This window comes from Colletotrichum godetiae (assembly GCF_030913485.1).
Source record: "Colletotrichum godetiae strain CBS 193.32 chromosome Unknown BDP55scaffold_44, whole genome shotgun sequence".
Lineage (NCBI taxonomy): Eukaryota > Fungi > Ascomycota > Sordariomycetes > Glomerellales > Glomerellaceae > Colletotrichum > Colletotrichum godetiae.
Window position 1 is genome coordinate 180,788 of NW_026851292.1, and position 15,213 is coordinate 196,000.

At 52.7% G+C, this 15,213-nt stretch overlaps 8 protein-coding genes across 8 annotated transcripts; 4 read left to right on the plus strand and 4 right to left on the minus strand.

Annotated features, from left to right (window-relative positions):
- Positions 1–39: 39 nt before the first annotated feature.
- Positions 40–261, plus strand: BDP55DRAFT_675239 (uncharacterized protein; the record flags this gene model as incomplete). The annotated part of the gene is made up of 2 exons (XM_060575727.1): positions 40–46; positions 107–261. Coding segments are annotated over 2 exons (162 nt in total), but the record flags the coding sequence as incomplete, so codon positions are not given.
- Positions 262–1,331: 1,070 nt separating this feature from the next.
- On the plus strand, positions 1,332–3,190 carry BDP55DRAFT_732021 (putative sugar transporter; the record flags this gene model as incomplete). The annotated part of the gene is made up of 4 exons (XM_060579891.1): positions 1,332–1,470; positions 1,536–2,630; positions 2,690–3,041; positions 3,106–3,190. The coding sequence occupies 4 exons, from the start codon at positions 1,332–1,334 to the stop codon at positions 3,188–3,190; spliced, it is 1,671 nt and encodes a 556-aa protein (XP_060425723.1).
- Positions 3,191–3,792: 602 nt separating this feature from the next.
- BDP55DRAFT_559831 (putative 2-hydroxyacid dehydrogenase) lies at positions 3,793–4,935 on the minus strand (the record flags this gene model as incomplete). Its single annotated transcript, XM_060569938.1, has 2 exons — positions 3,793–4,314; positions 4,393–4,935. 2 exons carry the CDS (start codon positions 4,933–4,935, stop codon positions 3,793–3,795), a joined length of 1,065 nt encoding a protein of 354 aa, XP_060425724.1.
- A 479-nt stretch (positions 4,936–5,414) lies between these two features.
- BDP55DRAFT_617328 (uncharacterized protein) lies at positions 5,415–6,552 on the plus strand. The gene is made up of 2 exons (XM_060571280.1): positions 5,415–5,959; positions 6,038–6,552. The coding sequence occupies exons 1-2, from the start codon at positions 5,685–5,687 to the stop codon at positions 6,495–6,497; spliced, it is 735 nt and encodes a 244-aa protein (XP_060425725.1). The 5' UTR covers positions 5,415–5,684; the 3' UTR covers positions 6,498–6,552.
- On the minus strand, positions 6,541–7,697 carry BDP55DRAFT_675245 (uncharacterized protein). Its single transcript, XM_060575728.1, has 2 exons — positions 6,796–7,697; positions 6,541–6,710 (listed from the first exon to the last, which is right to left on the minus strand). Exon 1 carries the CDS (start codon positions 7,409–7,411, stop codon positions 6,872–6,874), a length of 540 nt encoding a protein of 179 aa, XP_060425726.1. The 5' UTR covers positions 7,412–7,697; the 3' UTR covers positions 6,541–6,710; positions 6,796–6,871.
- A 201-nt stretch (positions 7,698–7,898) lies between these two features.
- BDP55DRAFT_675246 (class II aldolase and Adducin domain-containing protein) lies at positions 7,899–9,597 on the minus strand. The gene is made up of 3 exons (XM_060575729.1): positions 9,081–9,597; positions 8,740–8,997; positions 7,899–8,669 (listed from the first exon to the last, which is right to left on the minus strand). The coding sequence occupies exons 1-3, from the start codon at positions 9,331–9,333 to the stop codon at positions 8,272–8,274; spliced, it is 909 nt and encodes a 302-aa protein (XP_060425727.1). The 5' UTR covers positions 9,334–9,597; the 3' UTR covers positions 7,899–8,271.
- A 559-nt stretch (positions 9,598–10,156) lies between these two features.
- On the plus strand, positions 10,157–11,781 carry BDP55DRAFT_675248 (uncharacterized protein). Its single transcript, XM_060575730.1, has one exon. It carries the CDS (start codon positions 10,171–10,173, stop codon positions 11,698–11,700), a length of 1,530 nt encoding a protein of 509 aa, XP_060425728.1. The 5' UTR covers positions 10,157–10,170; the 3' UTR covers positions 11,701–11,781.
- BDP55DRAFT_675251 (fungal-specific transcription factor domain-containing protein) lies at positions 11,782–14,754 on the minus strand. Its single transcript, XM_060575731.1, has 7 exons — positions 14,431–14,754; positions 14,325–14,373; positions 13,531–14,264; positions 13,406–13,459; positions 13,214–13,338; positions 12,964–13,162; positions 11,782–12,894 (listed from the first exon to the last, which is right to left on the minus strand). Exons 1-7 carry the CDS (start codon positions 14,530–14,532, stop codon positions 11,932–11,934), a joined length of 2,226 nt encoding a protein of 741 aa, XP_060425729.1. The 5' UTR covers positions 14,533–14,754; the 3' UTR covers positions 11,782–11,931.
- Positions 14,755–15,213: the final 459 nt, after the last annotated feature.

Genomic DNA, 15,213 nt, shown 5'->3' on the forward strand with positions numbered 1-15,213 from the left:
CGCGCTACTACATGTATGGCTGAACAGAGCTGAAGAAGAATGCAGCGTTCTCGGGAGTTTTAGCCTCAAGATGTTCCAGAAGCTCTGGCCAGGTTTCGGAGAGGAGTCCGAAATGATCGTGTGTGCTTCGGTAGCGTGCCGTTAAACTTTATGCAACGAGGCCGACAAGTAAAAGATGGGAACACCAGCTCTGTGGAACGGCGTTTAACGGCCTTTTTCTCTTGGATCGAGCAAACTAGTCGGGTGCCGATAGGTCGGATGGTATGATGTTTCGGCAAACGCCGTGGCAACGCTGCCGGCCGGGTCGGGGCTAGAAGAAAGTGCGGGGAGCTAAAGTCGCTACGGCGCCTGGATCGTTGAGCAACAGCCTTAACTGAGCGAGTCAACAAATGCGTCACAATTTGTTAGAGCCTTGTGACAGATGTGAATGAAATCAGGTTGGCAATGATTGGTGATCCGGTAGGAGTACGGATGGGACAAGAAGCCGTTACATATCAGTAATTGTGCAACCAAGCCAATCAGACAATTGTCTGCCCCGGTTGCCGTCGCTATCAAAGATACATTCTCTTTCAACGGAGCCCGTTCCCACCGGCAGTCCCATGGGCCCTTCCCCCGCCGCGCGGTCTTTGGTCCGGTCCCGGCAGCTGATAACCTCCTAGTTTGCATGGCTCGGTGACCCCGCTCTCGTCATTTCGCAGAGTGCCGCAGACATGGACACCCTTGCTCGGATTGTCCCGGATAATGGTCCAGGATTGTGGTTGGCAAGCTAGTGCAACTCCCATCAGGACCTGCGACTGTCAACCTACCTTAGCCCGATACGGGTTGCGCTAGGGGGGTCGAGGAAGAATCCTATCTCAGAGCACTTCTTGACGATGAGCCATCGGGTCAGGTTGACAAACGGACTGGAAACCCCCGCGCAGTGTGGTTTACCCCGGATCTTGAGCTTGCAGGGACCACGACCCTGCTGATTGGGACTCCTTGGTCAGCAAGTGAGGCATGCTCGAGGCAGGGGAGGGGTTGAGCCAGAACAGACGTCTCTTTCTCGCATCTTGGCTCTGATAACGTCCAGCTGATGCATACCGAGCCAACAGACATGCAATCGGATTGACTTATAGATATCCATTGGGACTCCTCCCTGTCCGATGATACTTTGCAGGACTCAACGACGCAACGCGCAACTCCTTTGGTTCATCTAAACTCTCGCTTGCTGCTAAAGATTTGGTCTGCTCACCACGATCCCGACAAGGTTGTCGTGCCAATTGTGCAGACGAGTGCCGAATCGCCGGTCCATTACTTGAACTCAAGAAGAACACCGCGTCGTCCTCGGTAAGATGGGTGTCAAGCAAGTCTTCACCGAGTCGACCTTCGCCAAGTACATCTCAGCAATAAGGGAGTCGCCTCGAGAACTGATCTCGAACCGAAAGCTTTTGCTCACCGCCGCTCTCTATGCCACGAGCGGCATTCCCATCAGTAAGAAGACCTCATCCATCATCGTTGCCACCTACGAGGTACGCCGGCTAACCTCGACACTGTAGCATGGGACCAAGGCTCGTCCTCGGTGGTGCCGTCCCTTCCCGGGTTCCAGAAGGACTTCGGAATTACCTCGGCCACGAACCCAACTCAAGTCTCCAACTTCATCTCTTTCGTCTATATTGGCGCTGGCATCGGTGCCGGCCTGTCATTCTTTCTCAATGACCGCATTGGACGCATGTGGTCTTATCGCTTCTATATGACCATCTGGATCATCGGACAAATCATTGCGACTGTGTCGATGGGTAATATCGGCGCCCTTTACTTTGCTCGTATCGTCTCAGGCATGGGTATCGGTGCCCTAACAGTCACTGGACCTGTCAGCATCGTCGAGATTGCCCCTACCGAGATTCGTGGTCTCCTGGCAGTATGGTTCAGCGTTGCCATGCTGCTTTCCTTGACTGTATCGGTCTTCATCGTCTACGCCTGCTTCATTCATGTCGCCGTCGGCAGACTTCAGTATCAGATTGTCTTCTTCTCTCCGACTATCGTCATGGCCATCCTCATCGCGGCAAGCTTCCTACTTTACGAAAGTCCTCGCTGGCTGTTCATTGCTAGACGGGACGATGAGGGCATCCGAAATTTGACGGCTCTCCGAGGGCTGCCAGTTGATCACCCCCGCGTGGCGACTGAGATCGAAGACATCAAGGACCAGATCGCCAAAGAGGAGGAGAAATTCGGACGCAGCCCCGGCTTTATCGTCTTGGTGAAAGATGCCTTCCTGGTCCCCTCCAATTTGCGTCGTGTGCAGCAAGCCGTTCTATCGTACGCTCTCGCTCAACTTTCTGGAGCAAACAGCGTCACATCCTACCTCGTTCCTATTTTGAGCATGCTCGGACTTGGTGGCGGTACTGCTCGAAGCTTGTTCCTCAGCGGCATGTATAGCATGGCCAAGTTCTTCTTCACTCTGATTGCCAGTTTCTTCTTCATCGATGCCCTCGGTCGCCGTCGCAGTCTGTTCACTGGTATCACTATCCAGATGATCTCTGATTTGTACATCGGTATCTTTATCAAGTACCGCCAGGAGGGCAACGTTGCACCGGGATCTAGCGAAGCTGCTATCGCCGCTGTCTTCATTCACGGATTCGGATACGCCGTCGGTGAGTAGACTGAAGATGTATGTCAGGTCAAATGAAGCAACTTTCTAATACTTCTACAGGCCTCCTCGTCTTGCCTTATGTCTTTGGTGCTGAGCTATGGCCCAACCACCTCCGCTCTTTCGGCAGCGCTTTTGCACAATTCTTTCACTGGCTGTTCTTCTTCGGAGTCAACAAGGGCATGCCCTCACTGCTCAGTCAGACTCACAACTGGGGTGCCTTCATTTTCTTTGCAGGATGGTGTTTCCTCTCGTTGATCTACGTCTACTGCGTTGTACCTGAAACATCTCTGCAGAGCTTGGAGCAACTGGACGAGCTCTTCAAAGGGCCTTGGTGGAACGTCAGCCGCAGAGCCAAACAACTAAAGCAGCAAGCTCGAGAGCAGGATGCAATCATTGAAGCACAGGAGTCAGTGTTAGTTCCCCAACTTCGTAAAGCTTGAGTGCAAAGCCGGAAGCTAACGTCGATTCACATGCAGAAGCGATCAGAACAGCGAGCCCGAATCCAGTATTGAGAAGAACGGCGCGCGTGCAGTCAGCCAGAAGGTTCGATCAGACGCATAAATAGAGGCAGGCTTGAAGGAACGGGGAGATCGGGCTTGAGCAAGCCGTTGTCGCATTTCATAGGCGGCCGCTAAGCCCATAACAGTGACTAGATCTTACATTGAGGTACCTAGGCTTCAATTGATAAAGCAATGTTTGAATTGTTGTCCTCGATTCCGAAAAAGCCAGGCGGCTTTTACGTGTTTCGTTCGTGCAATTTTCGTCTTCATCTCGTCGAAAATCGGTTGACACTTGAGAGGAACATTGTTCATATCCCTTTTTCCCAATGAGCATGCTCCTACGTGTCCTGGCTTGAGTAGCTACTTAAATAGGCGCAGGATTTGAAAAATGCACTAATCATACTAAGCTCGAGAAAACAGGATAAGTTGCGAGTTAATATGCCTCTTTCTGAGCTTCAGTTAGCTGAGATGTAAAATCATGGCTGTTGTCACCTCATGGAGTTTTGAAGTAAGCTTATGGTATTACAACTGTTTGAAGCATTGTTGAGTCGACGCAGATGTGTTCCAAGTGTACATGTATAATGCTAATGCTTTATACTAGTAGATGATTTCCTTCAGCCCCTAGCCTTTCTCAAGGTAAAACTTCCCACCAAAACTACGCGCTCACTTGGCCAAAGCCTTTGCTTTCCTTTCGTGAATGTCGATGACAGGAGAATTCGGCTTCCCACTCTTGAACAAAGCTCGGATATTCTCAAAACATTCCCTCTCGGCCTTCTGAAAAGCCATATCTGTGAGACCACCAAGATGAGGTTGCGCAATAACGTTGTCGTGCTGCACCAAAGCCATGTCAGGCTTGGGCTCGTCACAGAAGACGTCGAGACCAGCGCGCGCCACCTTTCCAGACTCGAGGGCATCCTTGAGAGCCACCTCATTAATGACTGGTCCGCGGGCAGTGTTAACGATAAAGACACCGTCTTTCATCGCTGCGAACTCCGCGGGGCCGATCAGGCCAGTCGTTTTGTCGTTGAGCGGGCAGTTGAGTGACACGATGTCGGACTTCCCAAGCAGATCCTCCAGTGTTGGAGAGTATACCGCATTATACTTTGACTCCTCTTCCGCGGGAAGCTGGTGGCGGTTGTGGTATCTGATCTTGAGGTTGAAGACGGCTGCTTTCTTTGCGAGGTACTGCGCGGTCACGACGTTAGCTTGTTCACCTTGCCATGCAACGTCAACATGATTGACTTGAACCAGACCTGAACGTACCTTGCCAATGGCCCCCATCCCGACGATGCCCAAAGTCAAGCCGGATGGATCTCTCCCAGGGACGAGCCCCGAAACCGCTCTCCACGTGCCGGCCTTTGCGCTCTTCTCGGCATTGCTTGTGTTGCGCAGAACAGCCAGCGTCAGGAACAAGGCCATATCCGCCGTCGCTTCAGCCACAGCGTCGACCGTGTTGCAGAACCAAATGCCCTCCGAGGCCATCCACTCCACGTCAAACTCGTTGTATCCAGCGCTGGCGGACGTGATGATTTTGCAATTCGGCGCCAGTGCGCTCAGGAGACCCTGATCGAAAGGCTCGTACGGCGGCGTGCCCATGCGGATGATGAACGCATCGATGGGTCCGTTCTTCTCGATATCCTCCGGCAGCATGGCTATCGTTTCCGCGCGGTCTGTGGCTTCGAGAACAGAGTAGTTAAACTCAGTCTTGAAGTCAGCGAGATAATCGTCGGCGACATATTTTGGGGTGCCGAGTGCTACGACACGAGGCTTTCTTGAGCCCAAGTCATCTGTCCGTGATGGCGCCATGATTTTAGATAACGTTTTCCTCCCAACAGCAGAGTAATAGTTGCGGTAAGACAGCAAGTTGTTGGGTATAGTAGAGCAATCGTGGAGTCTATAGATTCCAGGAGAAAGAAATACGCAGCGTGTCAGACAAGCAGTTGACCGAAGAAGCCATGTCATTTAGCCGCAATGCCGCTGGCTGCTTTTGAATGAACATTGGAAATTGCCCGCATTATCCCACAATTACCGGAGTTATTGCCCGTCAGTGACAAACAGAAATTCCTCAGCTATCAAACCCCGCCGACAAATCAACTCAACTATTACTCCCGGCTTTTTTCCGGTGCGGATCCGAATCACGGAGGGGGTTTCTGGGGAGGTCGGATTCTCCCGAGCGGCAGGGGACCCCACTCGGGAGGATCCGATTCCGGGGGGGACCTTAGACGTTTGTCCTAACAATTTCCTCCCCTTCGGTGATCAGTTTACATACGAACTGCGGGGTAACTCTGAAGCATTTGCAATTGGGCGATTGTGCGGCTAATCGATTGAAGAGCATATCAGAGATCCTCCTTAGGTACAGAGTAAATCAAGTCTTATCGCCCTTGCCCGTGTGGTTGCAGACAGAATCTTGACGAGCATCGGCAACTCAGGAGCCTTCCACGGCAGTTTCAGACGCGGCAAACGCTTAAAGGGAGCAGTGCTGTTAATAGAGCGAGAACTATCCGAATAGCTCGTCAACCTCTTGAATTAAACGAGTAGTAAGATTATACTTCAACATGGCTGAAGCTATACAAAGTCTCCCACCGCTTGGTTTCATTGCCATAGAAGTCAATATTCACCGACCACCAGGCGATCCCTACAATGATCGGACCTGGCCGTTTCCTCTCATCCGTGAAATGGCAGAGGGATCAAAAGTTTCACAAGTCGTCACCTCTTCAAGTTATGACTCTGCATTCACAGACCGTTTTGTAGATGCCGGTCTACGTCTAGCGGCTAGAGGCTGCGTGGGTATCATCACTAGTTGCGGTTTCCTAGCACTAGCCCAGGCCGAGTGAGTAAAATGCCGACTTCATTTGCCGCCAACTCAACTCCAAGGAGGAAGCCGAAGACTGATTTGTGATTGAAACAGACTTGCCGCAAGATTGCCCATCCCAATCGCAACATCATCGCTGGCTCAACTGCCTTCCATCCTACCTCTGCTTCCGCCGGGCAATAGCGTTGGGATTCTGACCTACGATGAATCAAGATTAGGCTCGCAACACCTTACGAACTTTGTGCCCGAGCAGTCGCTTCCCAAAATCATCGTCCGTGGTGTACCTGCAGAAGGACATCTGAGAGGGACAATCGGAAAGGGTGCTCCGTACGTCCACGAAGATATTGAGGCAGAACTCGTCGCTGTTGCAAGAGACTTTGTGGCTAGTCGGCCTGACATTAGAATCCTGGTACTCGAATGCACCAATATGCCATCATTCTCGGAAGCAATCTACAAAGCACTGGACGGGAAGATTCCCATCTACGATGTGTATACTATGGGACAGTGGTTCTACTCTGGATTAGTAAGACAAGCCCCGGTTCACTGGCGTGGCTAGCAACATTTGCACTACTGTCAACGTCGAAGCTTCTATAGATATCCGAGTTCATTTCAGCCTGAAAATGCTATTGTCAACAATAACCGCACAGCCTAGTAAACTAGTAGTTGTTGACTTCAACAAGATATCCTGTCCTACTGGGTACTTTGGGTCCTCGTGGCGTTGATCGTGCTTGTGTATTTGTGTCTACGGCGCATCTCTAAGGTGGAATACCTGTCGCGTGTATATCGTATGTCATTTCTAGTGCTACTAGAATACCAACGAAACCAACAGTGTGACCGTGTTTCTAGTAACTTACAGCAAGCGTCGGAGGGTTTAGTAGCTGTCATGAGGAAGTAGACTGGAATCCGAATTCTTTTGGATCTTAGTTTATATTATTGGAATTTTTGAGCAAAGTCAGCTAAGAAGCTCTCGACCTTGTACCCCTGCTCCCCAATTCCCCAGACATTGACTAACCCTGGATTGTACTTATACTCATCAGTGTTGGCATCCTCCCAATTCCACTGCGTCGATTTATCGCCCCCATTATTGACTAACAAGACCACCTCCTGCCCGGCAACCAGCATCCCGAACTTTCTGCCTTTGAACGAGTGATGAGAGGCCAGAGACGAGATGTAGCCGCTGGCCTGGTCGATATACGTCTGCTTGATGGAATCGCCGGGCGTTTTGCCCTCGAGGGTGAAGATGGGGTCCCAGCAGAGATTGTCGTTTTTGTCGTTGTGCATGACGAAGACCATCAGGTCGGCACGGCCGGTCTGGTTGTTCTGCTCCGGGGCGATGATGAACTTGTCCGGGAGAAAGTAATTCTGAAGGACCTGGAGCCACACACCATTGGAGACGGCCTCGCTTATGGTGTTGCTCGTCAGTGCAGTCATCATCCTGGCGTCTGTGCCAATGACCGCTGCGGTCGGCATGTTGACTCGGGTTTATGATGGGCAAGTGATTGCATTGTGATTCGGAGGGTAGATGGTTGGAGAGGGTTCTTCCAGATCAATGTGTCTTTCTAATGATTACGATTTTATAGGGAGCCTCAGGATTTCTTTAAGACATAGTTGTTACCTGTAGTAGGACACGTGCACGATGAGGGGTCTTACAAGGCACGAATGCGGTTCGCTAGCTATTCACCGCTGGGGGGCATTCGAACCTTCAGTTCAGCTATCCACAGTCCGAAGTACACACTGTAGTTGCACAATCGAAAATTGGCAGTCATAGCTGCTTTCAACCTTGGCCAAGTGGCCTGATTTATATCACATTTCTCGCCGCCGCCACCATGCCGATATCAACGAAGTTGGCAAGATCTTCACCGCGTCAGCTAGCCACAACCGATATATCTGACCGGCTTGAGGGAGCAGCGTGCGTATGCAGAATAGTCTTCGAGACATTGTCCTCTCTAGGTTCAATGTTCGGAGGGCGGATGTGTCCAACGCGACGCTGCATTCCTTTCCGATGAGATTCATTCGAAATCCATACATCCGCATAGCAATCTTGTCTCATTTGCGGCTGATTTCAGGCTGCGCACTACGTATCCAAGCCTGTCCCGTTTGCAGGAGGTGTGAGAGTGTAAGACAACGGTCACTCCCGGGGGGTGTAGTTGATTCCTACTATTCAGCCGCTGTCTTGGCAGTTCAGCTGTGGCTGAGGACCTTGAGGCGCTGGGAACGGGAATAGGGAGGATGATGAACAGTCATGCAGCAATCACCGTCCCGTTGAGAAAGCTGATGGGAAGGACTTTGCTTCTCTTTCATTGTTTTAAGACAAATCCACCTAAACAGTCTCATAACAAAAAGTCACCTCCTGATTCCTTCAGAATCAACTGATACTCTGGCACAAACTGCATGTACATGACTTCAGGTGTACCAGTGCCATCCTTTGTGTACTGTGCTTCCTCCTCGCCGACAAACGTCTTCTTCAATCCACCGGCAGCACCATTGGTTCCAGGAGCAACAGCCTGCTCAACGAGGAACTGAGACTGGCAGCAACGCTCGAGGGCGATGAAGAAGGCAGCTGCCTCGGCCACAGTCCCGCCGGCGGTGAGCAGTCCATGATTCTGAAGGATGATATTCTTGTTGATGAGACCGAGGGCGTCGGCAATGTGCTCGCCCTCTTCTTTTGCAAGTACGACGCCGCCGAACCCCTCATAAACTGAGAGGTCGTTGTAGAACATGCACGAGTCTTTTCAATGGTATGGTTAGTATTATAGAGTAGAATCACTACACGACTGGTTTACTGGGCTGTGACCAACCTTGGTTAAGCATGTCGATTGGACGTCCGAAGGTGCTCCACGCCCGGCCATACGGGCTGTGCATGTGGCAGGCAGCATTGATATCCGGCCTCCTCTTGTGGAGAACGGAGTGAATGGTGAAGCCCGCGGTATTAACCGGCTTATCGGCACCGCCGATACGGTTGCCGTCCTCATCAATGTGGACCATGTCCGACACCTTTAACACACCAAAGTGCACTCCATACGGGTTGATCCAGAACGTGTCCGGCCTGATAGGATCTTGCAGGAGCTCTTAGCGCGGTCCCTCGCATGTGCTGCTTCAATGTATGTTGCGTTGAAAGCACAAAGGGAAGAATGCATACCTCGCAGGCTGATGTGCCCACTGCTGCCATCAGAGAAGCCCAACTTTGCAAAGATGCGAAACGCGGCTGCCATCTGCTCCAGCTGCCATTTCTGGGCGGCTTCTTTGGATTCAGGAACCGGGATTTGGTGTAGGCGCTTGACCTTGCCGCTACCCGCCTTGCCCGAGTCCAGCGCCGAACCGAGCGACGTCGGCGTCGGTGCCGGTGGTGCGGGTGCGGGTGCGGATGCTGTGATTGTTGTGGTAGTTGACATGGTGGGCGATGCGGTTTTTGCTCCCAACTGTGATATGCCGTCAACGGGAGGTGTCCTTGCTCTTGCACAGCTGCGTCTTCTTATCAACCTAACATACGAGATTGTCTCTCGCTTGGTGCCTTTCGTGGAATGAAATCGTTGAGTCAGTCAGCAGTGGGATACCGAATGGCGGTTACTCCGCATGAGTTGTCAGTTGATGGAGGTAGCGGATAAGCACAACACAAATGTCGCCATCACTCGGAAACCTCCGACCCTGGCGGTTGGAGACGGTTCATGCCCGACTGATAGCCCCTCCTTGCTTCCGATCCACCTTTCGGCAACATGACGGCCTGCCGGCACCCCACCGCCCCATACCCGAAGCCACATAATGCTCTTCAGTGACATCTTATCGGTAGTCTCCGGTGTAAGCCGGACGACGGAGTTGATGACCTCGGCCATGTTTACGAAAGCAAGTCGTCTGACGGGTTTTGGGACATGTTCCTCGTCAACTTTGAAGGATTCAGACTAATTGTTTTCGCATTGCTCCCGGGAGTAACCAGGAGACCTGGCTCTATGATAGTGTTTCCTTCCGAAGACATCGTGTGACCCAAACTCACTTACTTGTTTGACCCTAGTCTGCCTTTGTGTTTAATAATACATGATATCTACGAGTTTCCCTCTGAGCTTGAACTCTCTATTATGGACTAGCTCTAGAGCTTGGTCTTACTGATACTCCTACCCGAACCTCAATCTTATCGCATCACTCTTATCTTGACCTACAACTCCTTAGCTATCCTCTTGAAGAGATCAGCGTCTCTATAGCTTTGAACAACAAGCAACTCATCACCAAACACAATCATGTCGACCAGCCTTCTATCCACGCACCGGTCAGGTCCCCCGGGCCATCCGGCACCCGACGCCAACTACGTCCACGCCGACACCCTCCGCACAACCTTTGCCCTCGCCATGTCCGCCATGTACAAGGCCGAAGTGCCCCTCTACGGCGACCTCATCCAAATCGTCCAAACCATCAACAAAGAATCCCAAACCAAAAAGCGCCACGGGCCGGATGGCCACGTCTCGGGTTCCGCAACAATGGAAGCCAGCATCGAGCGCCTAACCCTCGAGCGGCACGGCGCAATCCGCCTCGGCACCCCGCAAGAACTCCACACCGTCCGCCGCATCTTCGCCCTCCTCGGCATGCACCCAGTCGGCTACTACGATCTCTCCGTCGCCGGTCTGCCCATGCACGCGACCTGCTTCCGCCCGACCTCGACGCAGTCTCTGGAACGGAACCCCTTTCGCGTCTTCACCACGCTGCTCCGGCCCGAGCTGCTCAAATCCGGGAGGGCGCGGGCGGTCGCCCTGGAGCTATTGGCGAGACGTAACATCTTTAGCGATGCCCTTTTGGAGCTTTTGGGCACGGCCGAGGAGGTTCAGGATGGTCGGCTGACGACGGAGCAAGGGGAGCGGTTTGTGGTTGAGGCGATTCGTACATTCAGCTGGCAGCCCCTGGCGGCGGCTACACATGAAGAATACGCTCTCTTGCGGAGCGAGCATCCCATCTTGGCGGATATTGCGTGCTTCCGCTCGTCGCATATTAATCACCTCACGCCGAGGGCTCTGGATATCAATGCCGCACAGGAGGCTATGCTCGCCGCAGGCATGGCGGTTAAGAGCCGGATCGAGGGCCCGCCGGTGCGCAAGTGTCCGATCCTACTGCGCCAGACAAGTTTCCTTGCGCTCCAGGAAGGTATTCGATTCTCTGTATCGGGGAGAGATGAATTCGTCGATGGCTTCCACAAGGCAAGATTTGGTGAAATTGAGGAGAGGGGAGCTGCCGTTACGCCTGCAGGTAGAAAGCTGTATGACAAGCTTCTGGAAGAGGCCATGGCCACGGCACAAGAAACAGGGGCGTCTTCTGATTCGAAAGCTGTGGACGAGACTTTTTCCAAGGTCTTTGAGAAGTTTCCCGATGACTGGGACGAGCTGCGGCGACAAGGCCTCGTGTACTCGGAATATCGGTGCACAGAAAACGCCAAAGAGAAGCTGCAAAGCTTAGCAAGTCTCGACACAGCGGATCCGGCATCTCTCTTGGATCGATTGGTTTCCGAGGGCGTGCTTGAGGCGGTGCCTTTCACGTATGAAGACTTTTTACCATTTTCGGCAGCCGGGATCTTTCAGTCAAACATCCAGTCCGGGGCCAGCTCAAGCGAGTCTACGATAGGCCACGAGGAGTCGATACGACCTGATGTGAAGGGGTACGAGAAGGCTTTGGCGAGAGACATTCTTGATGCAAACGATTTATATGCGCAGGCTCAGATGGAGAGTTTGCAGACCTGCGCTAGGGAACTTGGTTTGAGCTTAGATGTGGTTCCACGACTTTGACAATCATTAAGGTCTGAAGGGATGCTGAGCGGATAAGTGATTCCAGTTATATGTTTTTGTTTGCCAGAACGGCTGTGTTGCACTTCACTTGGTATTTTGGAGACTCGTAGTATTTGTTGGAAGTTGAATAACTTCATTTTGTCTAGCCGGCGTTTTATAGCCCCCTAATTATTATCACAACCTCATTCATCATAAATCATGGTATCTGTTCCAACGTATCAGCCGTAATAGCTAATAATCCCGAACACCTTGAAGCAACTCTTGCACCAGCCACTCAGACTCTTGCGGAATCGACAAGTCATCCAACCCCATAATCCAATCCTGCATCGACGGCGCCGCACCACCACCACCAAAAGCAGCATGCATATCCGCCCCCGGGCCCGGCCCAATGGCCGGCAACGAAGCATTATGACTAGGCGCCGGCTTCTGCCCGTCATTGCACACCATGCTAATCGTCCGCTGCGACAGCGCCTCAAAGATATCCCGGTACGACGTCGCCAGGTTCCACCGCTCGGCAATGATGATGAGGACAGTGGTGCACGCCATGCATGTCGTGACGACGTCGGCCTGCCTCGTCGAGTCCCGGACGCGCTTGGAGCGCCACAGGCAGTAGAGGTACGTCAGCCCGCCGAGGAAGAGGATGTGCAGGCTGCCCCATGTGAACTGGACCGAGGAGGACTGGTAGACGCGGCGGTAAAGCATGCACATCTCTCGCGCGCGCAGCGCGCACTCTTCTAGCACCCGCTCTGTGGCTTCGTTATCGTTGAGGTTTCCTCCGTGGCTGGCGCTGCCGGCGGCGCCGCCGCCGTCTGGCGTTGGGTGGTTTGCGGTTGATCCGCCCATCATATAGTGGCGGTAGAGCAGTAGGATCGAGTGGTCGTAGGCGAGCTGGAACCAGGAGCGGGAGGTGAAGACGGATAGTGGGTGCGCTCTCGAATAATTCAGCTGATCGGGGGTCTTTGCGCGCCATTCTTCTAGTTCTTGCCGTAGACTCTCGATGGTCGCTGTGTGTCCACAGCCGCACCGTCGAGTTGTGGGTGGATAGAGGTTGTCGCTGATCTTTGTCCATAAACGTCTTAGTTTGATGGCGTGGATGAAGCCGGTCATGAGTGTCGGTGGATCTGTGCTGGATGTGCGTGAGGCTGCCAAAAGTCCTCCCGAAGTCACGTTTTCATCATCGATATCAAGTGGCAACTGCTCTCTTTGTTAGAATATCATAGAGAGAACCCGCTGCTGCGGTGTTTGGCAGTGTGGAAATCTTACCTCGACGTCAATCGAGTCATCTGGAATACCAACTGGGCGACCCAGTGTAAAGGCAACTACCCTGTCAATGTCATACGCAACCCAGAAACATCTCTTGGACATCTCTTTTGTCAGTGCATCTGTATTCTTGTGGTATCTTTCGGCACTCCGGTGGTAGCCGAGCTCAATGCAATGACGTATAGCCATGCCAGAGACTTTCCTAAGGGATAGTCAGACTAGCCCCAGAAAATCGAGTAGACCAGTGACTTACCACAGGCTTACGCCAACAGGAGATCTGATTGAATACACGGCACAAGCTAATATTGCTTGAATAGACTCGAGGCTATCGAGATCCAGAACTGCTGAGATGTGATCCAAGGCCATAGAGTAATAAGCCTGCCGTCTCCTACGTTAACACTGTTCGCGACTTACTACACCAATTCCACGAAAGGGTAAATCATACCTCAGCAGCATCATAATGACTTTGACCAAGAACTAAAGACCCTATTGAGTAGACCTATAAGTCTTGTTAGAGCACTGTCGGACAACGGACAGGCATGTCCTGAAGTTTCCAGTGTCTTAGCTTACCATTAGGACGAAGAAGAGTGTCGACCCGTTGACGCGACTCAAATCTCCGTCGAGACTTGCTTTCAGGCAGGTCTCTTCCCAAATCTGGAACGTCGGCTTGTGAAGAAATGGGTACTGAGGGTGTATGTTGTTAAAGTACGCCTCCGACAAGTTTGCCCTCAGAGTCGGCGACGGTAATCTCAACGGGACCTCTCGAACAACCTCGGGGCTGATATCTTTCCCCGGCCCTGCATGGCTATGTTGTGAGCTCCCGCCAGTGCTGGCAAGGCCCATGGTAGCGCTGACGATGCGCGAGAAGGAGACAGCAGACGAAGGACCGAAGTAATGCGGCTCTCGGCCAGCCGCACTGAGACAGAGCAGCGCAACCTCTGACGACAAGGTATCGACATGATGATCTTCGGCATCTACCGAAGGCGCACGCAGCGGCCGAGAGAAGTCCACATCTTCGAATGAGGAGTGGTGCGCCTGGAGGTTCGGGGTGAGAGCAGACGGCATGTGCATGATGGACATTGCCTGCGTAGGGCCGCCGTTGTGCGAAGAGGCGGCGGCGGCGGCGTGCTGGTCTGCTTCGCGACCACGGCCACCACCCTCGTTGTTGACACCGAAGTGATCGAGAGCGACCTCAGGACGGGCCTGCTGTAAGAGACCTTCCAGATAGGCAACGCGTGCCTCCAGCGACTTCATATAGTCGCGCGGGCGGTGCAAGCCGGTGCCGGGGTCTTCCACGAGGCAGTCTGGTTTCCCCACATCAGCTAAAGTTCACCATGCCGTCTCATATCACTGTTGGACCTTACCTCGTCCAGTCCTCACGCAGTTCTGGCACTTGGGACTTTGTCCGTCGCACTATTAATATGAGTCAGTCTGGTTTCTCTATACACATTGAGAAGATTTGAATGTTACCTTGAGCTTCTTCTGCTTACAGCCGATGCAGGCCAACATGGTACGCTCGCCGAGTCGCGGGCGTTTAGCCTGATGGGTGTTGCCGGTTCTTTGAACACTCATTGTGAGGGGATGGGAGAAGAGATCAGTGCGTTCTTGACAAGATGGAAACAAGGGGAATTGCCCAACGGCGCGGAACCGCCGATCTGCGCAGTGGGGGCCTTGAGAGTCAGATATCGCAATCCTTTGAAAGCATGTAAACGAGCATGGAGACCTGTCGTCCGGGAAAGTCTGGGGTACGTTTGCCGTATGTGTCGGTAGTCCGGCAGAGTTGTTGGTTCGGACAGTAATGCACGGGGGGGGGGGGGGGGGGGGTTGCAAGGGACTTTGCGGATTGCCGGAGGGCCGCGCTACCGTTATCTCGTGCGGAGACTGTGGGAACAAGTTAGCACGTATCGTTCGGAAAGTTCCTGTTCCCCCTGGCGGTGCCTGGATTGCATTAGTTTTGCGTTGTAAGTACATCTGTTAGTGCACAGAGACGTCAAGTTTCGGCCGGGAACGGTTGGTTTCCGGCATCGGAGGCCAGGCCGGGACGCATGTCAATGTCTGTACACCTTAGCAACTTGTTACTCTGTATTGACAATCAGTTGGCTTTATCAATGTCTATCCTGTGATTGAGTACTCGTAAGTGAAGAAACTCCCTTGCTTTAATCGCAAAGCGGGACTGGGTGAAATGGTCCTTTCACTCACCCATCTGTCAACGTCCATCAAGGGACCAGCTCGACTCCACAGAACCCAGTGGGT

What these genes read in the sequence shown, in the direction of transcription:
- BDP55DRAFT_675251 (XM_060575731.1), bottom strand. Translation starts at nt 14,532, where the DNA reads ATGAGTGTTCAAAGAACCGGCAACACCCATCAGGCTAAACGCCCGCGA. An exon ending in GTCATTATGATGCTGCTGAG is followed by an intron (nt 13,339 to 13,405) that starts GTATGATTTACC and finishes AGGAGACGGCAG; the next exon opens with GCTTATTACTCTATGGCCTT. An exon ending in CCTGTTGGCGTAAGCCTGTG is followed by an intron (nt 13,163 to 13,213) that starts GTAAGTCACTGG and finishes ACTATCCCTTAG; the next exon opens with GAAAGTCTCTGGCATGGCTA.
- BDP55DRAFT_675246 (XM_060575729.1), bottom strand. Translation starts at nt 9,333, where the DNA reads ATGTCAACTACCACAACAATCACAGCATCCGCACCCGCACCCGCACCA. An exon ending in TGGGCACATCAGCCTGCGAG is followed by an intron (nt 8,998 to 9,080) that starts GTATGCATTCTT and finishes AGCTCCTGCAAG; the next exon opens with ATCCTATCAGGCCGGACACG. An exon ending in AATCGACATGCTTAACCAAG is followed by an intron (nt 8,670 to 8,739) that starts GTTGGTCACAGC and finishes ACCATTGAAAAG; the next exon opens with ACTCGTGCATGTTCTACAAC.
- BDP55DRAFT_675245 (XM_060575728.1), bottom strand. Translation starts at nt 7,411, where the DNA reads ATGCCGACCGCAGCGGTCATTGGCACAGACGCCAGGATGATGACTGCA.
- BDP55DRAFT_617328 (XM_060571280.1), top strand. Translation starts at nt 5,685, where the DNA reads ATGGCTGAAGCTATACAAAGTCTCCCACCGCTTGGTTTCATTGCCATA. An exon ending in CTAGCACTAGCCCAGGCCGA is followed by an intron (nt 5,960 to 6,037) that starts GTGAGTAAAATG and finishes TGATTGAAACAG; the next exon opens with ACTTGCCGCAAGATTGCCCA.
- BDP55DRAFT_675248 (XM_060575730.1), top strand. Translation starts at nt 10,171, where the DNA reads ATGTCGACCAGCCTTCTATCCACGCACCGGTCAGGTCCCCCGGGCCAT.